The sequence below is a fragment of the Oncorhynchus keta genome, chromosome 4 (genome assembly GCF_023373465.1).
Source record: "Oncorhynchus keta strain PuntledgeMale-10-30-2019 chromosome 4, Oket_V2, whole genome shotgun sequence".
NCBI classification, from domain to species: Eukaryota; Metazoa; Chordata; class Actinopteri; order Salmoniformes; family Salmonidae; genus Oncorhynchus; species Oncorhynchus keta.
In genome coordinates, this window is record NC_068424.1 from 71,961,014 (window position 1) to 71,988,513 (window position 27,500).

The 27,500-nt window shown below is 46.9% G+C and overlaps 1 protein-coding gene across 1 annotated transcript in view; it reads left to right on the top strand.

Moving 5' to 3' along the window:
* The window catches only part of LOC118375290 (teneurin-2-like), a 181,721-nt gene that overhangs the window by 17,299 nt on the left and 136,922 nt on the right, over positions 1–27,500 (top strand). The window contains exon 3 of the mRNA XM_052518261.1: positions 11,731–11,974. Within this exon, the coding sequence (XP_052374221.1) occupies positions 11,731–11,974 (244 nt within the window). The remainder of the gene's footprint in view (positions 1–11,730; positions 11,975–27,500) is intronic.

The following is a 27,500-nucleotide window of genomic DNA, read 5'->3' on the forward strand; positions in this document are numbered from 1 at the left end:
AATTAATGCACTTCAATTAATAGGCCTTGTTAAAATGTAATTTGTGGAAATGATTTCCTCATTGCATTTGATCCAATCAGTTTTGTTGAGACAAGGTAGGGGTGGTATACAGAAGATAGCCCTATTTGGAAAAAGACCAAGTCCATATTATGGCAAGAACAGCTCAAATAAGCAAAGAAAAACAACAGTCCATCTTTACTTTAAGACTTGAAGGTCAGTCAATATGGAACATGTCAATAACTTTGAAAGTTGCTTCAAGCGCTATGATGAAACTGTCTGTCACGAGGACTGCCACAGAACAGGAAGACCCAGAGTTACCTCTGCTGCAGAGAATATGTTCATTAGCGTTGCCAGCCTCAGAAATAGCAGCCCAAATAAATGCTTCACAGAGTTAAACTATTAGACACATCTTAACATCAACTGATCAGAGGTGACTGCGTGAATCAGGCCTTTATGGTCGAATTGCTGCAATGAAATCACTACTAAAGGACACCAATAAGAAAAAGATACTTGCTTGGGACAAGAAACACGAGCAATGGACATTAGACCGATGGAAATCTGTCCTTTGATCTGATGAGTCAAAATTCAATGCACACTTATCCAGCATGGCTACCACAGTATTCTGCAGTGATACACCATCCCATCTGGTTTGCGCTTAGTGGGGCTATCATTTGTTTTTCAACAGGACAATGACCCAACACACCTCCAGGCTGTGTAAAGGCTATTTGACCAAGAATGAGAGTGATGGAGTGCTGCATTAGATGATCTGGCCTCCAAAATCACCCAATTGAGATTGTTTGAGATGAGTTGGACTGCAGAGTGAAGGAAAAACAGCCAACAAGTGCTTAGCATATGTGGGAACTCTTTAAAGACTGTTGGAAAAGCATTCAAGGTGAAGCTGGTTGAGAGAATGCCAAGAGTGTGCAAAGCTGTCATCAAGGCAAAGGGTGTCTACTTTGAAATATCTCAAATATATAATAGATTTAGATTTGTTTAACACTTTTTTGGTTACTACATGATTCCATATGTGTTATTTAATAGTTTTGATATCTTCACTATTATTCTACAATGTAGAAAATACAAAAAATAACCCTTTGCTCTGAAACTTGAAATTGAGCTCAGGTGCATCCTGTTTCCATTGATCATCCTTGAGATATTTCTACAACTTGATTGGAGTCCACCTGTGGTAAATTCAATTGATTGGACATGATTTCGAAAGGCACACCTGTCTTTATAAGTTCCCACAGCTGACTGCATGTCAGAGCAAAAACCAAGCCATAACAGAGAGCTTGGGGAAGAGAGAGAGACACAGCATATGTACACACCAGAGGAGGCTGGTGGGAGGAGCTATAGGTTACAGGCTCAAATGGTATTTATTCCATTCCATAATGAGCCTGTTCTCCTATAGCTCCTCCCACCAGCCTCTGGTACACACACACACACCAGCGACCGTAGACACAAACAAGCATAATCACACAGAAGCACACACACAAACACTCTCTCCCTCACACAAACACACACACAAACACACAGACAGACAGACAGACAGACAGACAGACAGACAGACAGACAGACAGACAGACAGACAGACAGACAGACAGACAGACAGACAGACAAACAAACAGACAGCCAGACAGACAGACAGACACACAGACACACACACACACAGTGTGTGACTTCCTGGGGATTATCTCTGTTGTTAGTTTCTGCATGGCTTGGCCATTCTAATTTCCTGCTCAGCGTCCACTCTACATGACACACACACAAACATGCTCATGGTTACACACACACACACACAAGAACACACACTTGTATTTCTGTTTAGCAAGTGGAAATGGAAAACCAAATGTGGTTCAGGGTTTGGAATTGGGTCTGGCTCAGAGCACCTGCTCCGAACGTTCTCAGACACACATTCTCAGAGAGATAGAAGATTCTCAGGCCAAATGGAGCGCGTCTGATCGCTCCTAGAAAGAGCTAGCGTTAGCGCTGTGGCTCTGCGGCCCATTCATTATGCATAAGGAGCGCTATCTATTTTTAGCGAGAGGGTCACTAGCTACTTGCCAGGAAGGGAATACACAACTTAATTTCTCTGCTGGGATGAATGTTTAATCACTGTTGTTGTGACAAAGCAAGTGTGCAGTTGGTTCTGTGGAGATTAGTGTAAGTTAACCAGTTACCTCCCTCAGAAGCTGAACATTTACAACAGAAGGAAGAAAGAGAGAAAGAGAGAACTAGAGAGAGACAGAGGGAGAGAGTGAACACTGAGTTTAGCTCTATGCTGATTTATTTTAAACTGCTGAACTAGAGCTTTTAGCCTTCACACACACACACACACACGCACGCACGCACGCACGCACGCACGCACACACACACACACACACACACACACACACACACACACACACACACACACACACACACACCCCGCCAGGCGACTCATTGTGTTGAACCAGAGAGAATGTCAATAAACAGTGTACCCTTCCAGAGCCTGGAAAACAAACAGCTTCCTATGGTTATTATTGCCATGGGTCTAACACACACACGGACACACACACACACACACACACACACACACACACACACACACACACACACACACACACACACACACACACACACACACACACACACACACACACACACACACACACACACACACACACACACACACACACCGACACACACGTACACAGACAAAGACACTTTGTCACACACACACACGTACATACAATGTGAAGTTAATGTGCCATGAAGAGCCCCTGCCTCATTTTGCTGGTGTCTGCATATGTACCCCAGCCTAATGCTTTGCTCTAGCTCTCTAGCAGACTAACAGGCTAGCATCGCTGTATAAATAATGCTTTGGTCTAGCTCTGTAGCAGACTAACAGGCTAGCGTCACTGTATAAATAATGCTTTGGTCTAGCTCTCTAGCAGACTAACAGGCTAGTGTTGCTGTATAAATAATGCTTTGGTCTAGCTCTGTAGCAGACTAACAGGCTAGTGTTGCTGTATAAATAATGCTTTGGTCTAGCTCTCTAGCAGACTAACAGGCTAGTGTTGCTGTATAAATAATGCTTTGGTCTAGCTCTCTAGCAGACTAACAGGCTAGCATCACTGTATAAATAATGCTTTGGTCTAGCTCTGTAGCAGACTAACAGGCTAGCATCGCTGTATAAATAATGCTTTGGTCTAGCTCTGTAGCAGACTAACAGGCTAGCATCGCTGTATAAATAATGCTTTGGTCTAGCTCTCTAGCAGACTAACAGGCTAGTGTTGCTATATAAATAATGCTTTGGTCGAGCTCTCTAGCAGACTAACAGGCTAGCATCACTGTAGAAATAATGCTTTGGTCTAGCTCTCTAGCAGACTAACAGGCTATTGTTGCTGTATAAATAATGTGTTGGTCTAGCTCTCTAGCAGACTAACAGGCTAGTGTTGCTGTATAAATAATGCTTTGGTCGAGCTCTCTAGCAGACTAACAGGCTAGTGTTGCTGTATAAATAATGCTTTGGTCTAGCTCTCTAGCAGACTAACAGGCTAGCATCACTGTAGAAATAATGCTTTGGTCTAGCTCTCTAGCAGACTAACAGGCTAGTGTTGCTGTAGAAATAATGCTTTGGTCTAGCTCTCTAGCAGACTAACAGGCTAGCATCACTGTAGAAATAATGCTTTGGTCTAGCTCTCTAGCAGACTAACAGGCTATTGTTGCTGTATAACTAATGTGTTGGTCTAGATCTCTAGCAGACTAACAGGCTAGTGTTGCTGTATAAATAATGCTTTGGTCGAGCTCTCTAGCAGACTAACAGGCTAGTGTTGCTGTATAAATAATGCTTTGGTCTAGCTCTCTAGCAGACTAACAGGCTAGCATCACTGTAGAAATAATGCTTTGGTCTAGCTCTCTAGCAGACTAACAGGCTATTGTTGCTGTATAAATAATGTGTTGGTCTAGCTCTCTAGCAGACTAACAGGCTAGCATCACTGTAGAAATAATGCTTTGGTCTAGCTCTCTAGCAGACTAACAGGCTATTGTTGCTGTATAAATAATGTGTTGGTCTAGCTCTCTAGCAGACTAACAGGCTCGTGTTGCTGTATAAATAATGCTTTGGTCGAGCTCTCTAGCAGACTAACAGGCTAGTGTTGCTGTATAAATAATGCTTTGGTCGAGCTCTCTAGCAGACTAACAGGCTAGTGTTGCTGTATAAATAATGCTTTGGTCTAGCTCTCTAGCAGACTAACAGGCTAGTGTTGCTGTATAAATAATGGTTTGGTCGAGCTCTCTAGCAGACTAACAGGCTAGTGTTGCTATATAAATAATGCTTTGGTCGAGCTCTCTAGCAGACTAACAGGCTAGCATCACTGTAGAAATAATGCTTTGGTCTAGCTCTCTAGCAGACTAACAGGCTATTGTTGCTGTATAAATAATGTGTTGGTCTAGCTCTCTAGCAGACTAACAGGCTCGTGTTGCTGTATAAATAATGCTTTGGTCGAGCTCTCTAGCAGACTAACAGGCTAGTGTTGCTGTATAAATAATGCTTTGGTCTAGCTCTCTAGCAGACTAACAGGCTAGCATCACTGTAGAAATAATGCTTTGGTCTAGCTCTCTAGCAGACTAACAGGCTAGCATCACTGTAGAAATAATGCTTTGGTCTAGCTCTCTAGCAGACTAACAGGCTATTGTTGCTGTATAAATAATGTGTTGGTCTAGCTCTCTAGCAGACTAACAGGCTAGTGTTGCTGTATAAATAATGCTTTGGTCGAGCTCTCTAGCAGACTAACAGGCTAGTGTTGCTGTATAAATAATGCTTTGGTCTAGCTCTCTAGCAGACTAACAGGCTAGCATCACTGTAGAAATAATGCTTTGGTCTAGCTCTCTAGCAGACTAACAGGCTATTGTTGCTGTATAAATAATGTGTTGGTCTAGCTCTCTAGCAGACTAACAGGCTAGCATCACTGTAGAAATAATGCTTTGGTCTAGCTCTCTAGCAGACTAACAGGCTATTGTTGCTGTATAAATAATGTGTTGGTCTAGCTCTCTAGCAGACTAACAGGCTAGTGTTGCTGTATAAATAATGGTTTGGTCTAGCTCTCTAGCAGACTAACAGGCTAGTGTTGCTGTATAAATAATGGTTTGGTCTAGCTCTCTAGCATACTAACAGGCTAGTGTTGCTGTATAAATAATGCTTTGGTCTAGCTCTCTAGCAGACTAACAGGCTAGCATCACTGTAGAAATAATGCTTTGGTCTAGCTCTCTAGCAGACTAACAGGCTATTGTTGCTGTATAAATAATGTGTTGGTCTAGCTCTCTAGTAGACTAACAGGCTAGTGTTGCTGTATAAATAATGGTTTGGTCTAGCTCTCTAGCAGACTAACAGGCTAGTGTTGCTGTATAAATAATGCTTTGGTCTAGCTCTCTAGCAGACTAACAGGCTAGTGTTGCTGTATAAATAATGCTTTGGTCTAGCTCTCTAGCAGACTAACAGGCTAGCGTCGCTGTATAAATAATGGTTTGGTCGAGCTCTCTAGCAGACTAACAGGCTAGTGTTGCTGTATAAATAATGCTTTGGTCTAGCTCTCTAGCAGACTAACAGGCTAGTGTTGCTGTATAAATAATGGTTTGGTCGAGCTCTCTAGCAGACTAACAGGCTAGTGTTGCTGTATAAATAATGCTTTGGTCTAGCTCTCTAGCAGACTAACAGGCTAGTGTTGCTGTATAAATAATGGTTTGGTCGAGCTCTCTAGCAGACTAACAGGCTAGTGTTGCTGTCTAAATAATGGTTTGGTCGAGCTCTCTAGCAGACTAACAGGCTAGTGTTGCTGTATAAATAATGCTTTGGTCGAGCTCTCTAGCAGACTAACAGGCTAGTGTTGCTGTATAAATAATGCTTTGGTCGAGCTCTCTAGCAGACTAACAGGCTAGTGTTGCTGTATAAATAATGCTTTGGTCTAGCTCTCTAGCAGACTAACAGGCTAGTGTTGCTGTATAAATAATGGTTTGGTCGAGCTCTCTAGCAGACTAACAGGCTAGTGTTGCTATATAAATAATGCTTTGGTCGAGCTCTCTAGCAGACTAACAGGCTAGTGTTGCTGTATAAATAATGCTTTGGTCTAGCTCTCTAGCAGACTAACAGGCTAGCATCGCTGTATAAATAATGGTTTGGTCTAGCTCTCTAGCAGACTAACAGGCTAGTGTTGCTGTATAAATAATGGTTTGGTCGAGCTCTCTAGCAGACTAACAGGCTAGTGTTGCTGTATAAATAATGCTTTGGTCGAGCTCTCTAGCAGACTAACAGGCTAGTGTTGCTGTATAAATAATGCTTTGGTCGAGCTCTCTAGCAGACTAACAGGCTATTGTTGCTGTATAAATAATGTGTTGGTCTAGCTCTCTAGCAGACTAACAGGCTAGTGTTGCTGTATAAATAATGGTTTGGTCTAGCTCTCTAGCAGACTAACAGGCTAGTGTTGCTGTATAAATAATGGTTTGGTCTAGCTCTCTAGCATACTAACAGGCTAGTGTTGCTGTATAAATAATGCTTTGGTCTAGCTCTCTAGCAGACTAACAGGCTAGCATCACTGTAGAAATAATGCTTTGGTCTAGCTCTCTAGCAGACTAACAGGCTATTGTTGCTGTATAAATAATGTGTTGGTCTAGCTCTCTAGCAGACTAACAGGCTAGTGTTGCTGTATAAATAATGGTTTGGTCTAGCTCTCTAGCAGACTAACAGGCTAGTGTTGCTGTATAAATAATGCTTTGGTCTAGCTCTCTAGCAGACTAACAGGCTAGTGTTGCTGTATAAATAATGCTTTGGTCTAGCTCTCTAGCAGACTAACAGGCTAGCGTCGCTGTATAAATAATGGTTTGGTCGAGCTCTCTAGCAGACTAACAGGCTAGTGTTGCTGTATAAATAATGCTTTGGTCTAGCTCTCTAGCAGACTAACAGGCTAGTGTTGCTGTATAAATAATGGTTTGGTCGAGCTCTCTAGCAGACTAACAGGCTAGTGTTGCTGTCTAAATAATGGTTTGGTCGAGCTCTCTAGCAGACTAACAGGCTAGTGTTGCTGTATAAATAATGCTTTGGTCGAGCTCTCTAGCAGACTAACAGGCTAGTGTTGCTGTATAAATAATGCTTTGGTCGAGCTCTCTAGCAGACTAACAGGCTAGTGTTGCTGTATAAATAATGCTTTGGTCTAGCTCTCTAGCAGACTAACAGGCTAGTGTTGCTGTATAAATAATGGTTTGGTCGAGCTCTCTAGCAGACTAACAGGCTAGTGTTGCTATATAAATAATGCTTTGGTCGAGCTCTCTAGCAGACTAACAGGCTAGTGTTGCTGTATAAATAATGCTTTGGTCTAGCTCTCTAGCAGACTAACAGGCTAGCATCGCTGTATAAATAATGGTTTGGTCTAGCTCTCTAGCAGACTAACAGGCTAGTGTTGCTGTATAAATAATGGTTTGGTCGAGCTCTCTAGCAGACTAACAGGCTAGTGTTGCTGTATAAATAATGCTTTGGTCGAGCTCTCTAGCAGACTAACAGGCTAGTGTTGCTGTATAAATAATGCTTTGGTCGAGCTCTCTAGCAGACTAACAGGCTAGTGTTGCTGTATAAATAATGCTTTGGTCGAGCTCTCTAGCAGACTAACAGGCTAGTGTTGCTGTATAAATAATGCTTTGGTCGAGCTCTCTAGCAGACTAACAGGCTATTGTTGCTGTATAAATAATGTGTTGGTCTAGCTCTCTAGCAGACTAACAGGCTAGTGTTGCTGTATAAATAATGGTTTGGTCTAGCTCTCTAGCAGACTAACAGGCTAGTGTTGCTGTATAAATAATGGTTTGGTCTAGCTCTCTAGCATACTAACAGGCTAGTGTTGCTGTATAAATAATGCTTTGGTCTAGCTCTCTAGCAGACTAACAGGCCAGTGTTGCTGTATAAATAATGCTTTGGTCTAGCTCTCTAGCAGACTAACAGGCTAGCGTCGCTGTATAAATAATGGTTTGGTCGAGCTCTCTAGCAGACTAACAGGCTAGTGTTGCTGTATAAATAATGCTTTGGTCTAGCTCTCTAGCAGACTAACAGGCTAGTGTTGCTGTATAAATAATGGTTTGGTCGAGCTCTCTAGCAGACTAACAGGCTAGTGTTGCTGTCTAAATAATGGTTTGGTCGAGCTCTCTAGCAGACTAACAGGCTAGTGTTGCTGTATAAATAATGCTTTGGTCGAGCTCTCTAGCAGACTAACAGGCTAGTGTTGCTGTATAAATAATGCTTTGGTCGAGCTCTCTAGCAGACTAACAGGCTAGTGTTGCTGTATAAATAATGCTTTGGTCTAGCTCTCTAGCAGACTAACAGGCTAGTGTTGCTGTATAAATAATGGTTTGGTCGAGCTCTCTAGCAGACTAACAGGCTAGTGTTGCTATATAAATAATGCTTTGGTCGAGCTCTCTAGCAGACTAACAGGCTAGTGTTGCTGTATAAATAATGCTTTGGTCTAGCTCTCTAGCAGACTAACAGGCTAGCATCGCTGTATAAATAATGGTTTGGTCTAGCTCTCTAGCAGACTAACAGGCTAGTGTTGCTGTATAAATAATGGTTTGGTCGAGCTCTCTAGCAGACTAACAGGCTAGTGTTGCTGTATAAATAATGCTTTGGTCGAGCTCTCTAGCAGACTAACAGGCTAGTGTTGCTGTATAAATAATGCTTTGGTCGAGCTCTCTAGCAGACTAACAGGCTAGTGTTGCTGTATAAATAATGCTTTGGTCGAGCTCTCTAGCAGACTAACAGGCTAGTGTTGCTGTATAAATAATGCTTTGGTCGAGCTCTCTAGCAGACTAACAGGCTAGCATCACTGTAGAATACGGACCAGTACATCACTGGGGCCAAGCTTCCTGCCATCCAGGACCTATATGGCAGGTGGTGTCAGAGGAAGGCCTAAAAATTGTCAAAGACACCAGCCACCCTAGTCATAGACTGTTCTCTCTGCTACCGCACAACAAGCGGTATCCACAGGTGTAGATCTTACTGTGAAATGCTTACTTAAATGCCATTAACCAACAATGAAGAGTAAGAAAATATTTGCTAAATTAACTGAAGTAAAAAAAGTAACACAATATAATTACAATAACGAGGCTATATATATACAGTGAGGGGAAAAAGTATTTGATCCCCTGCTGATTTTGTACGTTTGCCCACTAACAAAGAAATGACGAGTCTATAATTTTAATGCTGGTTTATTTGAACAGTGAGAGACAGAATAACAAGAAAAAAATCCAGAAAAACGCATGTCAAAAATGTTATAAATTGATTTGCATTTTAATGAGGGAAATAAGTATTTGACCACCTCTAAATCAGAAAGATTTCTGGCTCCCAGGTGTCTTTTACACAGGTAACCAGCTGTGATTAGGAGCAGACTCTTAAAGGGAGTGCTCCTAATCTCAGCTTGTTACCTGTATAAAAGACACCTGTCCACAGAAGCAATCAATCAGATTCCAAACTCTCCACCATGGGAGAGATCAGCAGAGGATCAAATACTTTTTTCCCTCACTGTAGGGGATACCGGTACCGAGTCTATGTGCGGGGGTACGGGTTAGTTGAGGTAATTGAGGTAGTATGTATATGTAGATAGGGGTAAAGTGACATAGATAATAAACAGCGATTAGCAGCAATGTAAAAAAAAGGGGATCAATGTAAATAGTCTGGGTGGCCATTTGATGAACTGTTCAGCAGTCTGATGGCTTGGGGGTAGAAGCTGTTCAGCAGTCTTATGGCTTGGGGGTAGATGCTGTTCAGCAGTCTTATGGCTTGGGGGTAGAAGCTGTTCAGCAGTCTTATGGCTTGGGGGTAGAGGCTGTTCAGCAGTCTTATGGCTTGGGGGTAGAAGCTGTTCAGCAGTCTTATGGCTTGGGGGTAAAAGCTGTTCAGCAGTCTTATGGCTTGGGGGAAGCTGTTCAGCAGAAGCTGTTCAGCAGTCTTGGCTTGGGGGTATGGTCTTATGGGGGGGTAGAAGCTGTCTTATGGCTTGGGGTAAAAGCAGCAGTCTTATGGCTTGGGGGTGTTCAGAAGCTGTGTTCAGCAGTCTTATGGCTTGGGGGTAGAATGGCTGTTCAGCAGTCTTATGGCTTGGGGGTAGGCTGTAAAGCTGTTCAGCAGTCTTATGGCTTGGGGGTAGAAGCTGTTCAGCAGTCTTATGGCTTGGGGGGGTAAAAGCTGTTCAGCAGTCTTATGGCTTGGGGGTAGAAGCTGTTCAGCAGTCTTATGGCTTGGGGGAAGAAGCTGTTCAGCAGTCTTATGGCTTGGGGGTAGAAGCTGTTCTTATGGCTTGGGGTAGCAGTCTTATGGCTTGGGGGTAAAAGCTGTTCAGCAGTCTTATGGCTTGGGGGTAGAAGCTGTTCAGCAGTCTTATGGCTTGGGGTCTTATGGCTAAAAGCTGTTCAGCAGTCTTATGGCTTGGGGGTAGAAGCTGTTCAGCAGTCTTATGGCTTGGGGGTAGAAGCTATTCAGCAGTCTGATGGCTTGGGGGTAGAAGCTGTTCAGCAGTCTTATGGCCTGGGGGTAGAAGCTGTTCAGCAGTCTTATGGCTTGGGGGTAGAAGCTGTTCAGCAGTCTTATGGCTTTGGTGTAGAAGCTGTTCAGCAGTCTTGTGGCTTGGGGGTAGAAGCTGTTCAGCAGTCTTATGGCTTGGGGGTAGAAGCTGTTCAGCAGTCTTATGGCTTGGGGGTAGAAGCTGTTGACAAGGCTTTTGGACATAGACTTGGTGCTCCGGTACCTCTTGCCATGCGGCAGCAGAGAGTAACTCAACCACACTAAACCACAACCATCAGGACACGGCTTACTTGGAAACTTGAAACCACAAGCTTGCTTTCAAAAACTGTCATTTCTTCTGCTATTGAAAGTGCCATATATAATTCAGTAGAATTTGAAAGAATATTTGTTTTTTTAAATATTAATCGAAGGAAAGGGAGCTTTGAAAAATGCAATGCATTTTTATGGGTAGATTTGAGAGGGAAAGGCAGTGTGGTTTGTGAATGTAAATACAAGAATGTATACAGATGTCGTGTGTGTGTCTGTTTGAAATGTAAATAGTAGCATATATCACAGGTTCACAGCCATTAACAGGGGTGTAGAAATAGATGGAAAAGGACTGATGAAAAGGGATAAGAGTAGATGAAACGGAGGGATGAGACGGGAGGAGGAAGAAAATACAATGTTTTGGAAATTATATGCATGACTATGAAACCCCATCTTCCTCCACACACACACACGCACACGCACACACACACACGCACACGCACACGCACACGCACACGCACACATACCGAACCTTTGAGTTGGCAGGCAGAGAGTAACATAATGTAAATAAAGGAGAGTACTGCCAATCTTCAGAAGCGTACAGCAGGAAGAAATTAAAGCATGGTGTGTTAGTCCTGCAGTTGAGATGACTACAACCATGCCGTCATTATGATATTTCATAGCAAAAACAGGTCCATTTCAGAACCCAAGGTTATTAATTCTCTTTTCAGCTGAAATTTCCATTTCATTCCAATTTTTTTTTACCAAGGCACATCAAAGTTCAAATAATGTAATTACTTTTTAATCGTTGTATTTTTGTTTGAGTGAAGGAAGGACAGCATCTAGACCAGTAAAATAACATGTTACTGGTATTTCTTCTCTTCTCTCTCTTGCCATTCCTGTCTTCTTTCTGAATAACCATCTTGTTTTTTTCTCTCCCTCTCTCTGTCCAGGAGCTCCTAACCACCTCGGTGGGTCCACCCTGCGACCCCCCCTGCCTCCCACCCACAACCACCAGACCCTTTCCCACCACCACCACCACTCCTCAGCCAACAGCCTGAACAGGAACACCCTGAGAGGGGGTAGGAACCCCATCCATGCCCCCCCTCCAGTACCAGGGGATGGACCCACCTCACCAGAGTCTGTACAGCTACAGGACAGCTGGGTACTGAATAGTAACGTCCCACTGGAAACCAGGTAAGAAACTAGTCCCACTTAAACACATTGAATACACACTGCAGACCAGGTGAGAAACTAGTCCCAGTTAAACACGCTGAATACACACTGCAGACCAGGTGAGAAACTAGTCCCAGTTAAACACGCTGAATACACACTGCAGACCAGGTGAGAAACTAGTCCCAGTTAAACACGCTGAATACACACTGCAGACCAGGTGAGAAACTAGTCCCAGTTAAACACACTAAATACACACTGCAGACCAGGTGAGAATCTAGTCCCAGTTAAACACACTGAATACAGACTGCAGACCAGGTGAGAAACTAGTCCCAGTTAAACACACTGAATACACACTACAGACCAGGTGAAAAACTAGTCCCAGTTAAACACACTGAATACACACTACACGCCAGGTGAGACTAGTGACACAATACTTAAATGCACTTAATTCCAGGTGAGACCAGTAGCAGAGTGTATAAAATCTCTACTTCATACTGGTACATGTTGACTAGCTGAGGCCAGAAGCACTATATAATTGCTACATACAGTGCTGTCCCTAGTGCTGTCCCCAGTGCTGTCCCTAGTGCTGTCCCTAGTGCTGTCCCTAGTGTTGTCCCTAGTGCTGTCCCTAGTGTTGTCCCTAGTGCTGTCCATAGTGCTGTCCCCAGTGCTGTCCCCAGTGCTGTCCCTAGTGCTGTCCATAGTGCTGTCCCCAGTGCTGTCCCCAGTGCTGTCCCCAGTGCTGTCCCTAGTGCTGTCCCTAGTGCTGTCCCTAGTGTTGTGCCTAGTGCTGTCCCTAGTGCTGTCCCTAGTGTTGTCCCCAGTGCTGTCCCCAGTGCTGTCCCCAGTGCTGTCCCTAGTGCTGTCCCTAGTGCTGTCCCCAGTGCTGTCCCCAGTGCTGTCCCTAGTGCTGTCCCTAGTGCTGTCCCTAGTGGTGTCCCTAGTGTTGTCCCTAGTGCTGTCCCTAGTGCTGTCCCTAGTGTTGTCCCTAGTGCTGTCCCCAGTGTTGTCCCCAGTGCTGTCCCTAGTGCTGTCCCTAGTGTTGTCCCTAGTGCTGTCCCTAGTGCTGTCCCTAGTGCTGTCCCTAGTGCTGTCCCTAGTGCTGTCCCTAGTGTTGTCCCCAGTGCTGTCCCCAGTGCTGTCCCTAGTGCTGTCCCTAGTGTTGTCCCCAGTGCTGTCCCCAGTGCTGTCCCTAGTGTTGTCCCCAGTGCTGTCCCCAGTGCTGTCCCTAGTGCTGTCCCTAGTGCTGTCCCTAGTGGTGTCCCTAGTGTTGTCCCTAGTGCTGTCCCTAGTGCTGTCCCTAGTGTTGTCCCTAGTGCTGTCCCCAGTGTTGTCCCCAGTGCTGTCCCTAGTGCTGTCCCTAGTGTTGTCCCTAGTGCTGTCCCTAGTGCTGTCCCTAGTGCTGTCCCTAGTGTTGTCCCTAGTGCTGTCCCTAGTGCTGTCCCTAGTGCTGTCCCTAGTGTTGTCCCCAGTGCTGTCCCCAGTGCTGTCCCTAGTGCTGTCCCTAGTGTTGTCCCCAGTGCTGTCCCCAGTGCTGTCCCTAGTGTTGTCCCCAGTGCTGTCCCTAGTGCTGTCCCCAGTGCTGTCCCCAGTGCTGTCCCCAGTGCTGTCCCCAGTGCTGTCCCCAGTGCTGTCCCTAGTGCTGTCCCCAGTGCTGTCCCTAGTGCTGTCCCTAGTGCTGTCCCTAGTGCTGTCCCTAGTGCTGTCCCTAGTGTTGTCCCTAGTGCTGTCCCCAGTGTTGTCCCCAGTGCTGTCCCTAGTGTTGTCCCTAGTGCTGTCCCTAGTGCTGTCCCTAGTGCTGTCCCTAGTGTTGTCCCTAGTGCTGTCCCTAGTGCTGTCCCTAGTGCTGTCCCTAGTGCTGTCCCTAGTGTTGTCCCCAGTGCTGTCCCTAGTGTTGTCCCCAGTGCTGTCCCTAGTGCTGTCCCTAGTGCTGTCCCTAGTGCTGTCCCCAGTGCTGTCCCCAGTGCTGTACCCAGTGCTGTCCCTAGTGCTGTCCCCAGTGCTGTCCCCAGTGCTGTCCCCAGTGCTGTCCCTAGTGCTGTCCCTAGTGCTGTCCCTAGTGCTGTCCCTAGTGTTGTCCCTAGTGCTGTCCCTAGTGCTGTCCCCAGTGCTGTCCCTAGTGCTGTCCCTAGTGCTGTCCCTAGTGCTGTCCCTAGTGTTGTCCCTAGTGCTGTCCCTAGTGCTGTCCCTAGTGCTGTCCCCAGTGCTGTCCCCAGTGCTGTCCCTAGTGCTGTCCCTAGTGTGAACCGAAGCAGGAGAGAGAAACGTAGGTTCACTTTATTACCTTCATCCTTATCATGCTGAACACAAAGACTGCTGTGGTTCAATTACAATATGTACAATACTTTGGTGTGTTACCACTGGAAATACTAAGTACACACACACACACACACACACACACACACACACACACACACACACACACACACACACACACACACACAAAGAGCCTCAGAGGAAGGCGTACTGCAGCTCACTGCTCACACACCCGTCTCCTCCGGTCTTGCTTGCAGAGACAAAGAGATGCCCCTCCCCTCTTCTCTGTTCTCTGCTGTAGTTGTGTTTCTCCTCTCTAATCCTGATCCCAGATCAGATCCCCAGAGAGAGAGCACCATGCGGTATTGATGTCTGATCAGCACTAATTCACTAGTACAGGTCCCAGGCCTGTGGTAGAACTAGTTGATGCTGTAACATGCAAAGCAAGGAAATGCCAATAAGCGGAGCAGTAACGCTCTAACACACACACACACACACACACACAGACACACACACACACACACACACACACATATACCAGTGGAGCCTGGTGTCTTGAAAAATGTAGAAGGATGGGAGACCCAAAGTACAGGCGTGGAACGCACAGAGACGTGAAAGAGAATCGTCAAAGAGAAATGATTTAACCTAAAGGATTTAATAAAGACATGTACAGTACAACATTATGGGGAATGAGAGGGCTACTTCTACAGTGTTGGGAATGGATCACAGCAGTGATTGAATGAGGGTATGAGCCATGAGTTGAGGTGTTCAGAGGCTTGACTTCAGTGCAGGAAAGTATTTTACTGGGAAGACAAAAAGCAATAACACAACGCTCTACACAGTTAGACAAAATAACCAGTTGGTTAGTCCAAGCAAGGAGTCAAATCACTGATGTGTAATAATGTGATTGTGGAAGTGATTGACTTCATACAGGAATGAGAGAAAATTGACAGGTCTACTACTCAGAGAGCTTGGAGAGGAAACATTCAATGTGCCAGTGGATGAGTGGACACATGAGACGTGGCTTCAGTTCATGTCAGGGGAGAGTTGACGATGGTAGTGGAGTGGTCATCACCTCTTAATCAGGGAACAGGAGGGGACTTAGCTGTAAATACAAAATAGCAGATACATTCCATTACAGCTGCGCCATCTTCGGTTTGAACAACACGTTTCTTCATGAAGTCAAACACAGACTGTGCGTCTCACCCACTTGACACATCAAAGTAGCCCAAGAAACGTTCCTGAATTATCGCCCTGATCATCCACATACCTGACCATATCTGACAACTGCAAGCAGATTGGTGGCACAATAGGTCCCAGAGTAGGAGGGCAATCTGTAGTCCCTGGGGCCCGGAGCTTTTCCTTATCTGTTAACCTAACCAGGAGAACACTCTGGGCCCTACAATGATAAAGTGACTAATCATGTTATATAAGGGCTGTGATGCGACCAGTCTTTCCTAATCAGGTCACATGGTCTACCTTATATTTGTTCTTATGAATTATATTTAGACCAGATTCGGAGGGGGATTTCCTCTACCCAGACACATTAACAACAACTGGTAGATTGAACTCACAGGGATGAGCTTTATGCATGTTTGCATCACTCAGGCCTACGCAACTGTAGACCTTATAAAAAATGTTCTCACATCTGTCATCACTATTATGTTGATTGATTAATTCCAGTTCATCATTTTGCATTGAAACGTATAGGCAGCCTAGCCAGCCCCATTTTCAATATAATCCAAATTTGATCACATTCACATTTTCTCCTGGCACACAAATAGACTATAAATACAAAAGGTTTCCAATTAGTTTACCCAGAACAGATGGACAGGGTGCATGGGCTGTATACATCTGCTCTTATTAGTAGCCTACAGTTGATCAGACTGAAAAACAGTCTCGTTTTCATCCCGTACAGCATGTCAGATCTCTAATGTTTAGGTGTAGTCTAGGCTGCTGCAACATTTGTGTAATGAGTCGTGTCCTTTATTAAAAAACAATTATTTCAGGCCCCCAAAAAACACAGTGGTGTTGATAAGCCGCTTGAGAATAGCCCTGTTTCTTCTGACTTTCTCATTGTGTTGCACAGTTTGAATATGAAGACCTTGGACGTGATCCATGCCGCTTTTTCCCAGAAGCTTGAATCTGATGTGGGCAATTACATGCTCCTTGCTTTTGTTTTGCCATTTAGCTGAACGATCGATGTTCTTCGGGTCACTGTACCCACTTTTCCACCAAGGCTCAGACTTTCCAAATAGCAGGCAAGGCCAGCAGAACAGGCGGCTTGATGGAAAGCTCCCTGTTAACCAGCTATACTTTTAATACCAGGTTGTATTGAACTCCCTCACCTTTTCATCCTTCTTCAACTGATCTCAGGCGGCGGTCGACCTTCGGTTTTAATTCACACCTTTTCATCCTTCTTCATGAAACTGATCTCAGGCGGCGGTCGACCTTCGGCTTTTAATTCACACCTTTTCTGTGTACCCCAGAAAGGGGTTCTTCAACAAAAGTCAACCATATCTGCAGTGGTGTTTGCTGCTAAAACTCGAGCTGGTAGCTAGCTAGCTACTGCTACTTGCTACTGCATATAGCAGTAGCAAAAATGCCAAAAATCCCAAAAATGCTCAACTATCACTTTTTGATCTCTATCCAATGTCACCAACTCACCAAGCTTCTAAACACATAGAACCCCCCCCCATAATGCCCTGCGGCACACTCCCAATACAACACACTAGGTTAATTCTCTGATCCTAATCCTATGATTGGATGGACAACATGTCAGTTCATACTGCAAGCTTTGATTGGTTGGAGGACGTCCTCCGGAAGTGGTCATAATTACCATGTAAGTCTATGGAAGGGGGTGAGGCCTACGAGGCTCCTAGGTTTTGTATTGAAGTCAATGTACCCAGAGTAGGACAGAAGCTAGCAGTCCTCCGGCTACACCATGGTGCTAGCCCAGACAGTGCTGTTGAAGTTACTGTAGACCTTCATTGCAAATCAGTGTGTTTTAATTAATCATTTGGTGACATATTATTATATTTAGTATAATTTTATCTAAAAAGAATAACGTTTTTAGTATTTCACTACTTATATTTTTATGACATTTCACTGAGGAGGATGGTCCTCCCCTTCCTCCTCTGAAACACACACACACACACACACACACACACACACACACACACACACACACACACACACACACACACACACACACATAGAGTAACACACACACACACACACACACACATACACACATAAAGTAACACACACACACTCACACAGTAGACCACCCTCAGAAGCTTTTAAATTAGGGGAACGTCTCTGCAGATGGACACACACGCTCTCCTGTCTGTCCTGCCAGCCCAGCCTGTTTAGGTTCAGGTGGTAGGGGCTGGGTATGGCTGTGTGCCCTGTCACAGGGACTGGAGCTGGAGCTCCAGACAGGCCTGCCACCCCCTCCCTCTGGCCCCAGGACTGGTCCTCTTGTTTTGGCATGGGGAGAGGAGAGGGTTGGTAAACTGGCTAGAGCTCCTGGAGACAGAGCCAGAGAGTCAGAGCTGTCAGTCACACCATCAGACGGCTGCCAGTACCTATCCTCCCTCTCATTAAGAGATGACACTGTAGCCGTGTGTGTGTGTGTGTGTGTGTGTGTGTGTGTGTGTGTGTGTGTGTGTGTGTGTGTGTGTGTGTGTGTGTGTGTGTGTGTGTGTGTGTGTGTGTGTGTGTGTGTGTGTGTGTGTGTGTGCGTGCGCGCGCGTGCGTGCGTGCGTGCGTGCGTGCGTGCGTGCGTGCGTGCGTGCGTGCGTGCGTGCGTGCGTGCGTATTGCAGATCATCTGCACAGGTTGACAGGGAAGAGAGATGTAGATTGATCTCCATGAACGCCCCAGAGCAATGCATTTGGAAGGAGAAAGAGACAGGAGAGAAGGAAGGAGATTTAGGGAAGGCTAGAATGACAGCCCAAGAGAAAGGGTAGAAACTGAGAGAGAAACTGAGAGAAAGAGGTGTTCAAAATAGATTGAGAGAGAAAGAGAGAGAGAGAGAGAGAGAGAGAGAGAGAGAGAGAGAGAGAGAGAGAGAGAGAGAGAGAGAGAGAGAGAGAGAGAGAGAGAGAGAGGGAGAGAAATAACAGATGGACAGAGAAAGGCAGGAAGGTGCAGAGATGGAGGGATGATGAAAACAGATTGTATGGAGGGGAGATTGAGAGGAGGGGATGTGTTACTGTTGTGTCCCATATCCAGTGTGTGTGTGTGTGTGTGTGTGTGTGTGTGTGTGTGTGTGTGTGTGTGTGTGTGTGTGTGTGTGTGTGTGTGTGTGTGTGTGTGTGTGTGTGTGTGTGTGTGTGTGTGTCTGTTCAGCTCTCACACAGTTTGATTTCCAATCTGTCCCGCAAACCCTGTCGGCCAGCTGATGCCAGCTCCAATCTGCCTCTCATCTCAGGATATCCCCCCACACCCCTGTCTCTGTCTTGCCCCGCTCTGGGAGATAACAGGGGAGAGATAGTCGGCAGAAAAAGCCATTCACATGCCTGACTGGAGACAAATGTGGAGATTTTACCTGTGGTTTCATTGGTTGGTTACTTCGTTTCATTTTAGAACCAGTGGTGAGGGGGAGAAAAGGGGGGAATGTCTGGAATCTAAATATGTTCACAGATACCCTGGCAACCACTGCAGAGGTGAAGGAGAGAGAGGGGGGTGGGGGGTGGGGGGCTGGACAATTAACAAGACGACAGAGGGAATTCTGGGTAATTAGCAGAAAGTCAAAGCTATTATTCATACACACACAGAGACACACAGCAGCAACACGACGGTCTATATAAATATAAATCAATGTTAATTAATTAGCCAGAAAGAGTAGAGCTCAAGCTTTTAATTTCTCTTCATAATTGGTCCCATCTATTGACAACAACACTTCCTTTACAATACTGGGAGTGGATTCTGCTCACATAGAAATGAAACCAATGGAACACTCTGTATCCCTCTATCTGTCACTCTCTCTTTCTCTGTTTCTCTCTCAATTCAATTCAAAAGGCTTTATTGACATGGGAAACATATGTTTACATTGCCAAAGCAAATGGAAGAGACAATAAACAAAATGGAAAATAACAAGGGGAACATTAGCAAACATTACACTCATAAAAGTTTTAAAATTGAGTCTGTACATAGTCAAGGGTTTACTTAATTTGTGGTCAGTCACAATGGTCAGGTACACTATCTATCTATCTCTCTATCGATCAGTTGATCTATGTATCTATATACATATATATAGACACACACACACACACACTCTCCAAAACCCTCAGTAATTAGTTTGCTTTAGTCACCACTGTCACTGTCTTCGTCTACCAGAGACAATTAGAGGTGGAGGAGGTGGGAAAGAAGGGACATCCAATTGTATATGTCACGTGCGCCGTATACAACAGAGCTACCAGTGAAATTCTTACTTACAAGCCCTGAACCAACAATGCAGGTTTAAGAAAAAAAAGTGTTAAAGTATTTACTCAAATAAACTGAAGTCAAACAATCTAAAATAACTAGTAAAAATAAAACATAATTAAGGAGCAACAATAAAAGAACAGTAGTGAGGCGATATACAGGGGTACTTGAGTTAATATGTACATATACTGTAGGTAGAGGTAAAGGGACTATGCATAGAAAATAAACAGTGAGTAGCAGCAGTGTAAAAATGGGGCTGGGGTGGGGACAATGCAAATAGTCTGGGTAGCCATTTGATTAACTGTCACAGGAGTAGAAGCTTGGGGGTAGAAGCTGTTAAGAAACCTGTTGTACCTATACCTGGCTCTCCGGTACCGCTTGCCGTGCAGTAGCAGAGAGAACAGTCTATGTCTAAGGGTAGCTGGAGTCCTTGGCAAATTTTTGGGCCTCCCTCTGATACTGCCTGGTATAGAGGGCCTGGATGGCAGCAAGCTTGGCCCCAGTGATGTACTGAGCTGTACACACGACCTTCTGTAGTGCCTTGTGGTCGGAGGCCGAGCAGTTGCCATACCAGGCGGTGATGCAACCAGTCAAGATGCTCTGGATGGTGCAGCTATAGAACCTTTTGAGAATCTCAGGACCCATGCCACATCTTTTCAGTCTTCTGAGGGGGAATAGGCTTTGTCGTGCCCTCTTCACAACTGTCTTGGTGTGTTTGGACCATTCTAGTTTGTTGGTGATGTGGACACCAAGGAACTTGAAGCTCTCAACCTGCTCCACTACAGCCCCGTAGATGAGAATGGGGGCATGCTCGGACCTCCTTTACCTATAGTCCACAATCATTTCCTTTGTCTTGATTACGTTGAGGGAGAGGTTGTTATCCTGGCACCACACAACCAAGTCTTTGGCCTCCTCCCTATAGGCTGTCTCATCATTGTTGGTGATCAGCCCCCCCCAAACACACACACACACACACACACACACACACTCACACACACACACACACACACACACACACACACACACACACACACACACACACACACACACACACACACACAGCAGTGTGTTGACCCCTTACTGTCTCATCTGTCACACAAACACAAAGGCTTTGATCTGTCAGACCACCTGGGGGACTGTAGCTAAAGTAAGTGTGTGCATGTGTGTGTGTCCGTGTGCGTGCGTGTGTCCGTGTGCGTGCGTGTGTGCGTGTGTGCGTGTGTGCGTGTGCCTGTGTGTGTGTGCGTGTGTGTGTGTGCTTGTGTGCGTGCGTACATGATAAAGGACGCATGTTGAAGGTTTTGGGACTGCTTGAGGTTTTTTTGTGTAATTTTTACTCAGTTTGGTCTTAGTTCTGTCTCTACCTCTATAGGGGTGGGAGGAGAGGAGAGGGGGAAAGAAGTAGAGGAGATGGGGAGAGGAGGAGAGGAGAGGGGGAAAGAAGTAGAGGAGATGGGGAGAGGAGGAGAGGAGATGGGGAGAGGAGGAGAGGAGAAGAGGAGAGGGGGAAAGGAGTAGAGGAGATGGGGAGAAGAGGAGAGGAGATGGGGAGAGGAGGAGAGGAGAGGGGGATATGAGGAGAGGAGAGGGGGAGAGGAGGAGAGGGGAGGGGGATATGAGGAGAGGAGAGGGGGAGAGGAGGAGAGGGGGAGAGGAGGAGAGGAGAGGGGGAAAGGAGTAGAGGAGATGGGGAGAGGAGGAGAGGAGAGGGGGGAGAGGAGGAGAGGGGAGGGGATATGAGGAGAGGAGAGGGGGAGAGGAGGAGAGGAGAGGGGGAGAGGAGGAGAGGAGAGGGGGAAAGGAGTAGAGGAGATGGGGAGAGGAGGAGAGGAGAGGTGGATATGAGGAGAGGAGAGGGGGAGAGGAGGAGAGGAGAGGGGGAGAGGAGGAGAGGAGAGGGGGAAAGGAGTAGAGGAGATGGGGAGAGGAGGAGAGGAGATGGGGCGAGGAGGAGAGGAGAGGGGGATATGAGGAGAGGAGAGGGGGAGAGGAGGAGAGGAGGGGGAGAGGAGGAGAGGGGAGGGGAGAGGAGGAGAGGGGGAGAGGAGGAGAGGGGAGGGGGCGAGGAGGAGAGGAGATATCAACCAGAGAAGAGTGAAGGCAGATGAAAAGTATGATGGGTAAAGATGGGAGGGATGGACAAGATGGAAGGAAGGTAGAGAGAAGGAGAGATGTAAGGAAGGTAGAGAGAAGGAGAGATGGAAGGAAGGTAGAGAGAAGATGAGGAGAGATGGAAGGAAGGTGAGAGAAGGAGATATGGAAGGAATGTAGAGAGAATGAGAGGAGAGATGGACAGAACGTAGAGAGAAGGAGAGATGGAAGGAAGGTAGAGAGAAAGAGAGATGGAAGGAAGGTAGAGAGAAGATGAGGAAAGATGGAAGGAAGGTGAGAGAAGGAGAGATGGAAGGAATGTAGAGAGAAGGAGAGGAGAGATGGACAGAACGTAGAGAGAAGGAGAGATGGAAGGAAGGTAGAGAGAAGGAGACATTTACATTTACATTTAAGTCATTTAGCAGACGCTCTTATCAAGAGCGACTTACAAATTGGTGCATTCACCTTATGACATCCAGTGGAACAGCCACTTTACAATAGTGCATCTAAATCTTTTAGGGGGGTGAGAAGGATTACTTATCCTATCCTAGGTATTCCTTAAAGAGGTGGGGTTTCAGGTGTCTCCGGAAGGTGGTGATTGACTCCGCTGTCCTGGCGTCGTGAGGGAGTTTGTTCCACCATTGGGGGCCAGAGCAGCGAACAGTTTTGACTGGGCTGAGCGGGAACTGTACTTCCTCAGTGGTAGGGAGGCGAGCAGGCCAGAGGTGGATGAACGCAGTGCCCTTGTTTGGGTGTAGGGCCTGATCAGAGCCTGGAGGTACTGAGGTGCCGTTCCCCTCACAGCTCCGTAGGCAAGCACCATGGTCTTGTAGCGGATGCGAGCTTCAACTGGAAGCCAGTGGAGAGAGCGGAGGAGCGGGGTGACGTGAGAGAACTTGGGAAGGTTGAACACCAGACGGGCTGGGGCGTTCTGGATGAGTTGTAGGGGTTTAATGGCACAGGCAGGGAGCCCAGCCAACAGCGAGTTGCAGTAATCCAGACGGGAGATGACAAGTGCCTGGATTAGGACCTGCGCCGCTTCCTGTGTGAGGCAGGGTCGTACTCTGCGGATGTTGTAGAGCATGAACCTACAGGAACGGGCCACCGCCTTGATGTTAGTTGAGAACGACAGGGTGTTGTCCAGGATCACGCCAAGGTTCTTAGCGCTCTGGGAGGAGGACACAATGGAGTTGTCAACCGTGATGGCGAGATCATGGAACGGGCAGTCCTTCCCGGGAGGAAGAGCAGCTCCGTCTTGCCGAGGTTCAGCTTGAGGTGGTGATCCGTCATCCACACTGATATGTCTGCCAGACATGCAGAGATGCGATTCGCCACCTGGTCATCAGAAGGGGGAAAGGAGAAGATTAATTGTGTGTTGTCTGCATAGCAATGATAGGAGAGACCATGTGAGGTTATGACAGAGCCAAGTGACTTGGTGTATAGCAAGAATAGGAGAGGGCCTAGAACAGAGCCCTGGGGACACCAGTGGTGAGAGCGCGTGGTGAGGAGACAGATTCTCGCCACGCCACCTGGTAGGAGCGACCTGTCAGGTAGGACGCAATCCAAGCGTGGGCCGTGCCGGAGATGCCCAACTCGGAGAGGGTGGAGAGGAGGATCTGATGGTTCACAGTATCGAAGGCAGCCGATAGGTCTAGAAGGATGAGAGCAGAGGAGAGAAAGTTAGCTTTAGCAGTGCGGAGCGCCTCCGTGATGCAGAGAAGAGCAGTCTTAGTTGAATGACTAGTCTTGAAACCTGACTGATTTGGATCAAGAAGGTCATTCTGAGAGAGATAGCGGTAGAGCTGGCCAAGGACGGCACGTTCAAGAGTTTTGGAGAGAAAAGAAAGAAGGGATACTGGTCTGTAGTTGTTGACATCGGAGGGATCGAGTGTAGGTTTTTTCAGAAGGGGTGCAACTCTCGCTCTCTTGAAGACGGAAGGGACGTAGCCAGCGGTCAGGGATGAGTTGATGAGCGAGGTGAGGTAAGGGAGAAGGTCTCCGGAAATGGTCTGGAGAAGAGAGGAGGGGATAGGGTCAAGCGGGCAGGTTGTTGGGCGGCCGGCCGTCACAAGACGCGAGATTTCATCTGGAGAGAGAGGGGAGAAAGAGGTCAGAGCACAGGGTAGGGCAGTGTGAGCAGAACCAGCGGTGTCGTTTGACTTAGCAAATGAGGATCGGATGTCGTCGACCTTCTTTTCAAAATGGTTGACGAAGTCATCTGCAGAGAGGGAGGAGGGGGGGGAGGGGGAGGAGGATTCAGGAGGGAGGAGAAGGTGGCAAAGAGCTTCCTAGGGTTAGAGGCAGATGCTTGGAATTTAGAGTGGTAGAAAGTGGCTTTAGCAGCAGAGACAGAGGAGGAAAATGTAGAGAGGAGGGAGTGAAAGGATGCCAGGTCCGCAGGGAGGCGAGTTTTCCTCCATTTCCGCTCGGCTGCCCGGAGCCCTGTTCTGTGAGCTCGCAATGAGTCGTCGAGCCACGGAGCGGGAGGGGAGGACCGAGCCGGCCTGGAGGATAGGGGACATAGAGAGTCAAAGGATGCAGAAAGGGAGGAGAGGAGGGTTGAGGAGGCAGAATCAGGAGATAGGTTGGAGAAGGTTTGAGCAGAGGGAAGAGATGATAGGATGGAAGAGGAGAGAGTAGCGGGGGAGAGAGAGCGAAGGTTGGGACGGCGCGATACCATCCGAGTAGGGGCAGTGTGGGAAGTGTTGGATGAGAGCGAGAGGGAAAAGGATACAAGGTAGTGGTCGGAGACTTGGAGGGAGTTGCAATGGGGTTAGTGGAAGAACAGCATATAGTAAAGATGAGGTCGAGCGTATTGCCTGCCTTGTGAGTAGGGGGAAGGTGAGAGGGTGAGGTCAAAAGAGGAGAGGAGTGGAAAGAAGGAGGCAGAGAGGAATGAGTCAAAGGTAGAAGTGGGGAGGTTAAAGTTGCCCAGAACTGTGAGAGGTGAGCCGTCCTCAGGAAAGGAGCTTATCAAGGCATCAAGCTCATTGATGAACTCTCCGAGGAACCTGGAGGGCGATAAATGATAAGGATGTTAAGCTTGAAAGGGCTGGTAACTGTGACAGCATGGAATTCAAAGGAGGCGATAGACAGATGGGTAAGGGGAGAAAGAGAGAATGGCCACTTGGGAGAGATGAGGATCCCGGTGCCACCACCCCGCTGACCAGAAGCTCTCGGGGTGTGCGAGAACACGTGGGCGGACGAGGAGAGAGCAGTAGGAGTAGCAGTGTTATCTGTGGTGATCCATGTTTCCGTCAGTGCCAAGAAGTCGAGGGACTGGAGGGAGGCATAGGCTGAGATGAACTCTGCCTTGTTGGCCGCAGATCGGCAGTTCCAGAGGCTACCGGAGACCTGGAACTCCACGTGGGTCGTGCGCGCTGGGACCACCAGATTAGGGTGTCCACGGCCACGCGGTGTGGAGCGTTTGTATGGTCTGTGCAGAGAGGAGAGAACAGGGATAGACAGACACATAGTTGACAGGCTACAGAAGAGGCTACACTAATGCAAGGAGATTGGAATGACAAGTGGACTACACGTCTCGAATGTTCAGAAAGTTAAGCTTATGTAGCAAGAATCTTATTGACTAAAATTATTAAAATGATACAGTACTGCTGAAGTAGGCTAGCTGGCAGTGGCTGCGTTGTTGACACTACACTAATCAAGTCGTTCCATTGAGTGTAATAGTTACTACAGTGCAGCTATTCGGGGGCTAGCTGGCTAGCTAGCAGTGTTGATTACGTTACGTTGCGTTAAAAGAATGACAATAGCTGGCTAGCTAACCTAGAAAATCGCTCTAGACTACACAATTATCTTTGATACAAGGACGGCTATGTAGCTAGCTATGTAGCTAGCTACGATCAAGCAAATCAAACCATTGTGCTGTAATGAAATGAAATGAAAATGTGATACTACCTGTGGAGCGAAGCGGAATGCGACCGGGTTGTTGAGTGGGAAGTTAATTCAGTAGACGTTGGCTAGCTGTTAGCTGTTAGCTGTTAGCTAGCTAGCAGTGTCTCCTGCGGACCGAAGTGCGAATGCGACCGCTCGCTCCAACCCGGAAGTGCACACAGGAGAGATGGAAGGAAGGTAGAGAGAAGATGAGGAGAGATGGAAGGAAGGTGAGAGAAGGAGATATGGAAGGAATGTAGAGAGAAGGAGAGGAGATATCAACCAGAGAAGAGTGAAGGCAGATGAAAAGTATGATGGGTAAAGATGGGAGGGATGGACAAGATGGAAGGAAGGTAGAGAGAATGAGAGGAGAAATGGAAGGAAGGTAGAGAGAAGGAGAGGAGAGATGGAAGGTAGAGAGGAGAGGAGATATGGAAAGTAGAGAGAAGGAGAGGAGAATGGAAGGAAGATGGAGATATGGAAGGAAGGTAGACAAGGAGAGGAGAGGTGGAAGGAAGCTTGAGAGAAGGATGGGAGAGATGGAAGGAAGCCAGAGAGGAGAGGAGGACGATCGAGTGAAACAGATGCTGCTGTAGAGAAGGAAAGGGGAGATGAGGAAAATAGTAGAGAAGAGCAGAGAAGAGGGGGAGGGTATTCTAGGTGAACAGCAGGTGTGGTGCTAGCAGAGGATAATGGAGAGTTCGAGTGGGGGATGATGGGTAAAATCCTTCTCTGATCCGTTCCCTTAGCTCTGACCTCACTGGGGAGATGGATGAGAGAGAATGAGAGAGCGATTGAGATGGATGTAAGAGAAAGAGAGAGCGAGGGATATGGATGCGAGAGAAAGAGAGAGCGAGGGAGATGGATGAGAGAGAAAGAGAGAGCAAGGGAGATGGATGAGAGAGAAAGAGAGAGCGGGGGAGATGGATGAGAGAGAAAGAGAGAGCGGGGGAGATGGATGAGAGAGAAAGACAGAGCGGGGGATATGGATGAGAGAGAGAGCGAGGGAGATGAATGAGAGAGAAAGACAGAGCGGGGGAGATGGATGAGAGAGAAAGACAGAGCGGGGAGATGGATGAGAAAGACAGAGCGGGGGAGATGGATGAGAGAGAAATAGAGAGCGAGGGAGATGGATGAGAGAGAAAGAGAGAGTGAGGGAGATGGATGCAAGAGAAAGAGAGAGCGAGGGAGATGGATGCGAGAGAAAGAGAGAGCGAGGGAGATGGATGAGAGAGAAAGAGAGAGCGAGGGAGATGGATGAGAGAGAGAGAGAGAGAGAGAGAGAGAGAGAGGGAGGGAGATGGATGAGAGAGAAAGAGAGAGCGAGGGAGATGGATGAGAGAGAGCGAGGGAGATGGATGAGAGAGGAGAGAGAGAGCGAGGGAGATGGATGAGAGAGAGAGAGAGAGAGCGAGGGAGATGGATGAGAGAGAGAGAGAGAGAGAGAGAGAGAGAGAGAGAGAGAGAGAGAGAGAGAGAGAGAGAGAGAGAGAGAGATGGATGAGAGAGAGAGAGAGCGAGGGAGATGGATGAGAGAGAGTGAGGGAGATGGATGAGAGAGAGAGAGAGAGAGAGAGAGAGAGAGAGAGAGAGAGAGAGAGAGAGAGGGAGAGCGAGGGAGATGGATGAGAGAGAGAGAGAGCGAGGGAGATGGATGAGAGAGAGAGCGAGGGTGGGTGGGTAAAGAGGACAGAGGTAGGTTTAGAGAGAGAGAGGGTGGGTGGGTAAAGAGGTTTAGAGAGAACTTGAGTTGTTACCGTCAGAATAGGAACTCTACTCAGACCAAGGATATAGAAAAGAACGCAGTGGAAAGGTGTCATTAAAGGCAGACCCCACTGGGCACAGACGTCAGTTCAACATCTATTCCACGTTGGTT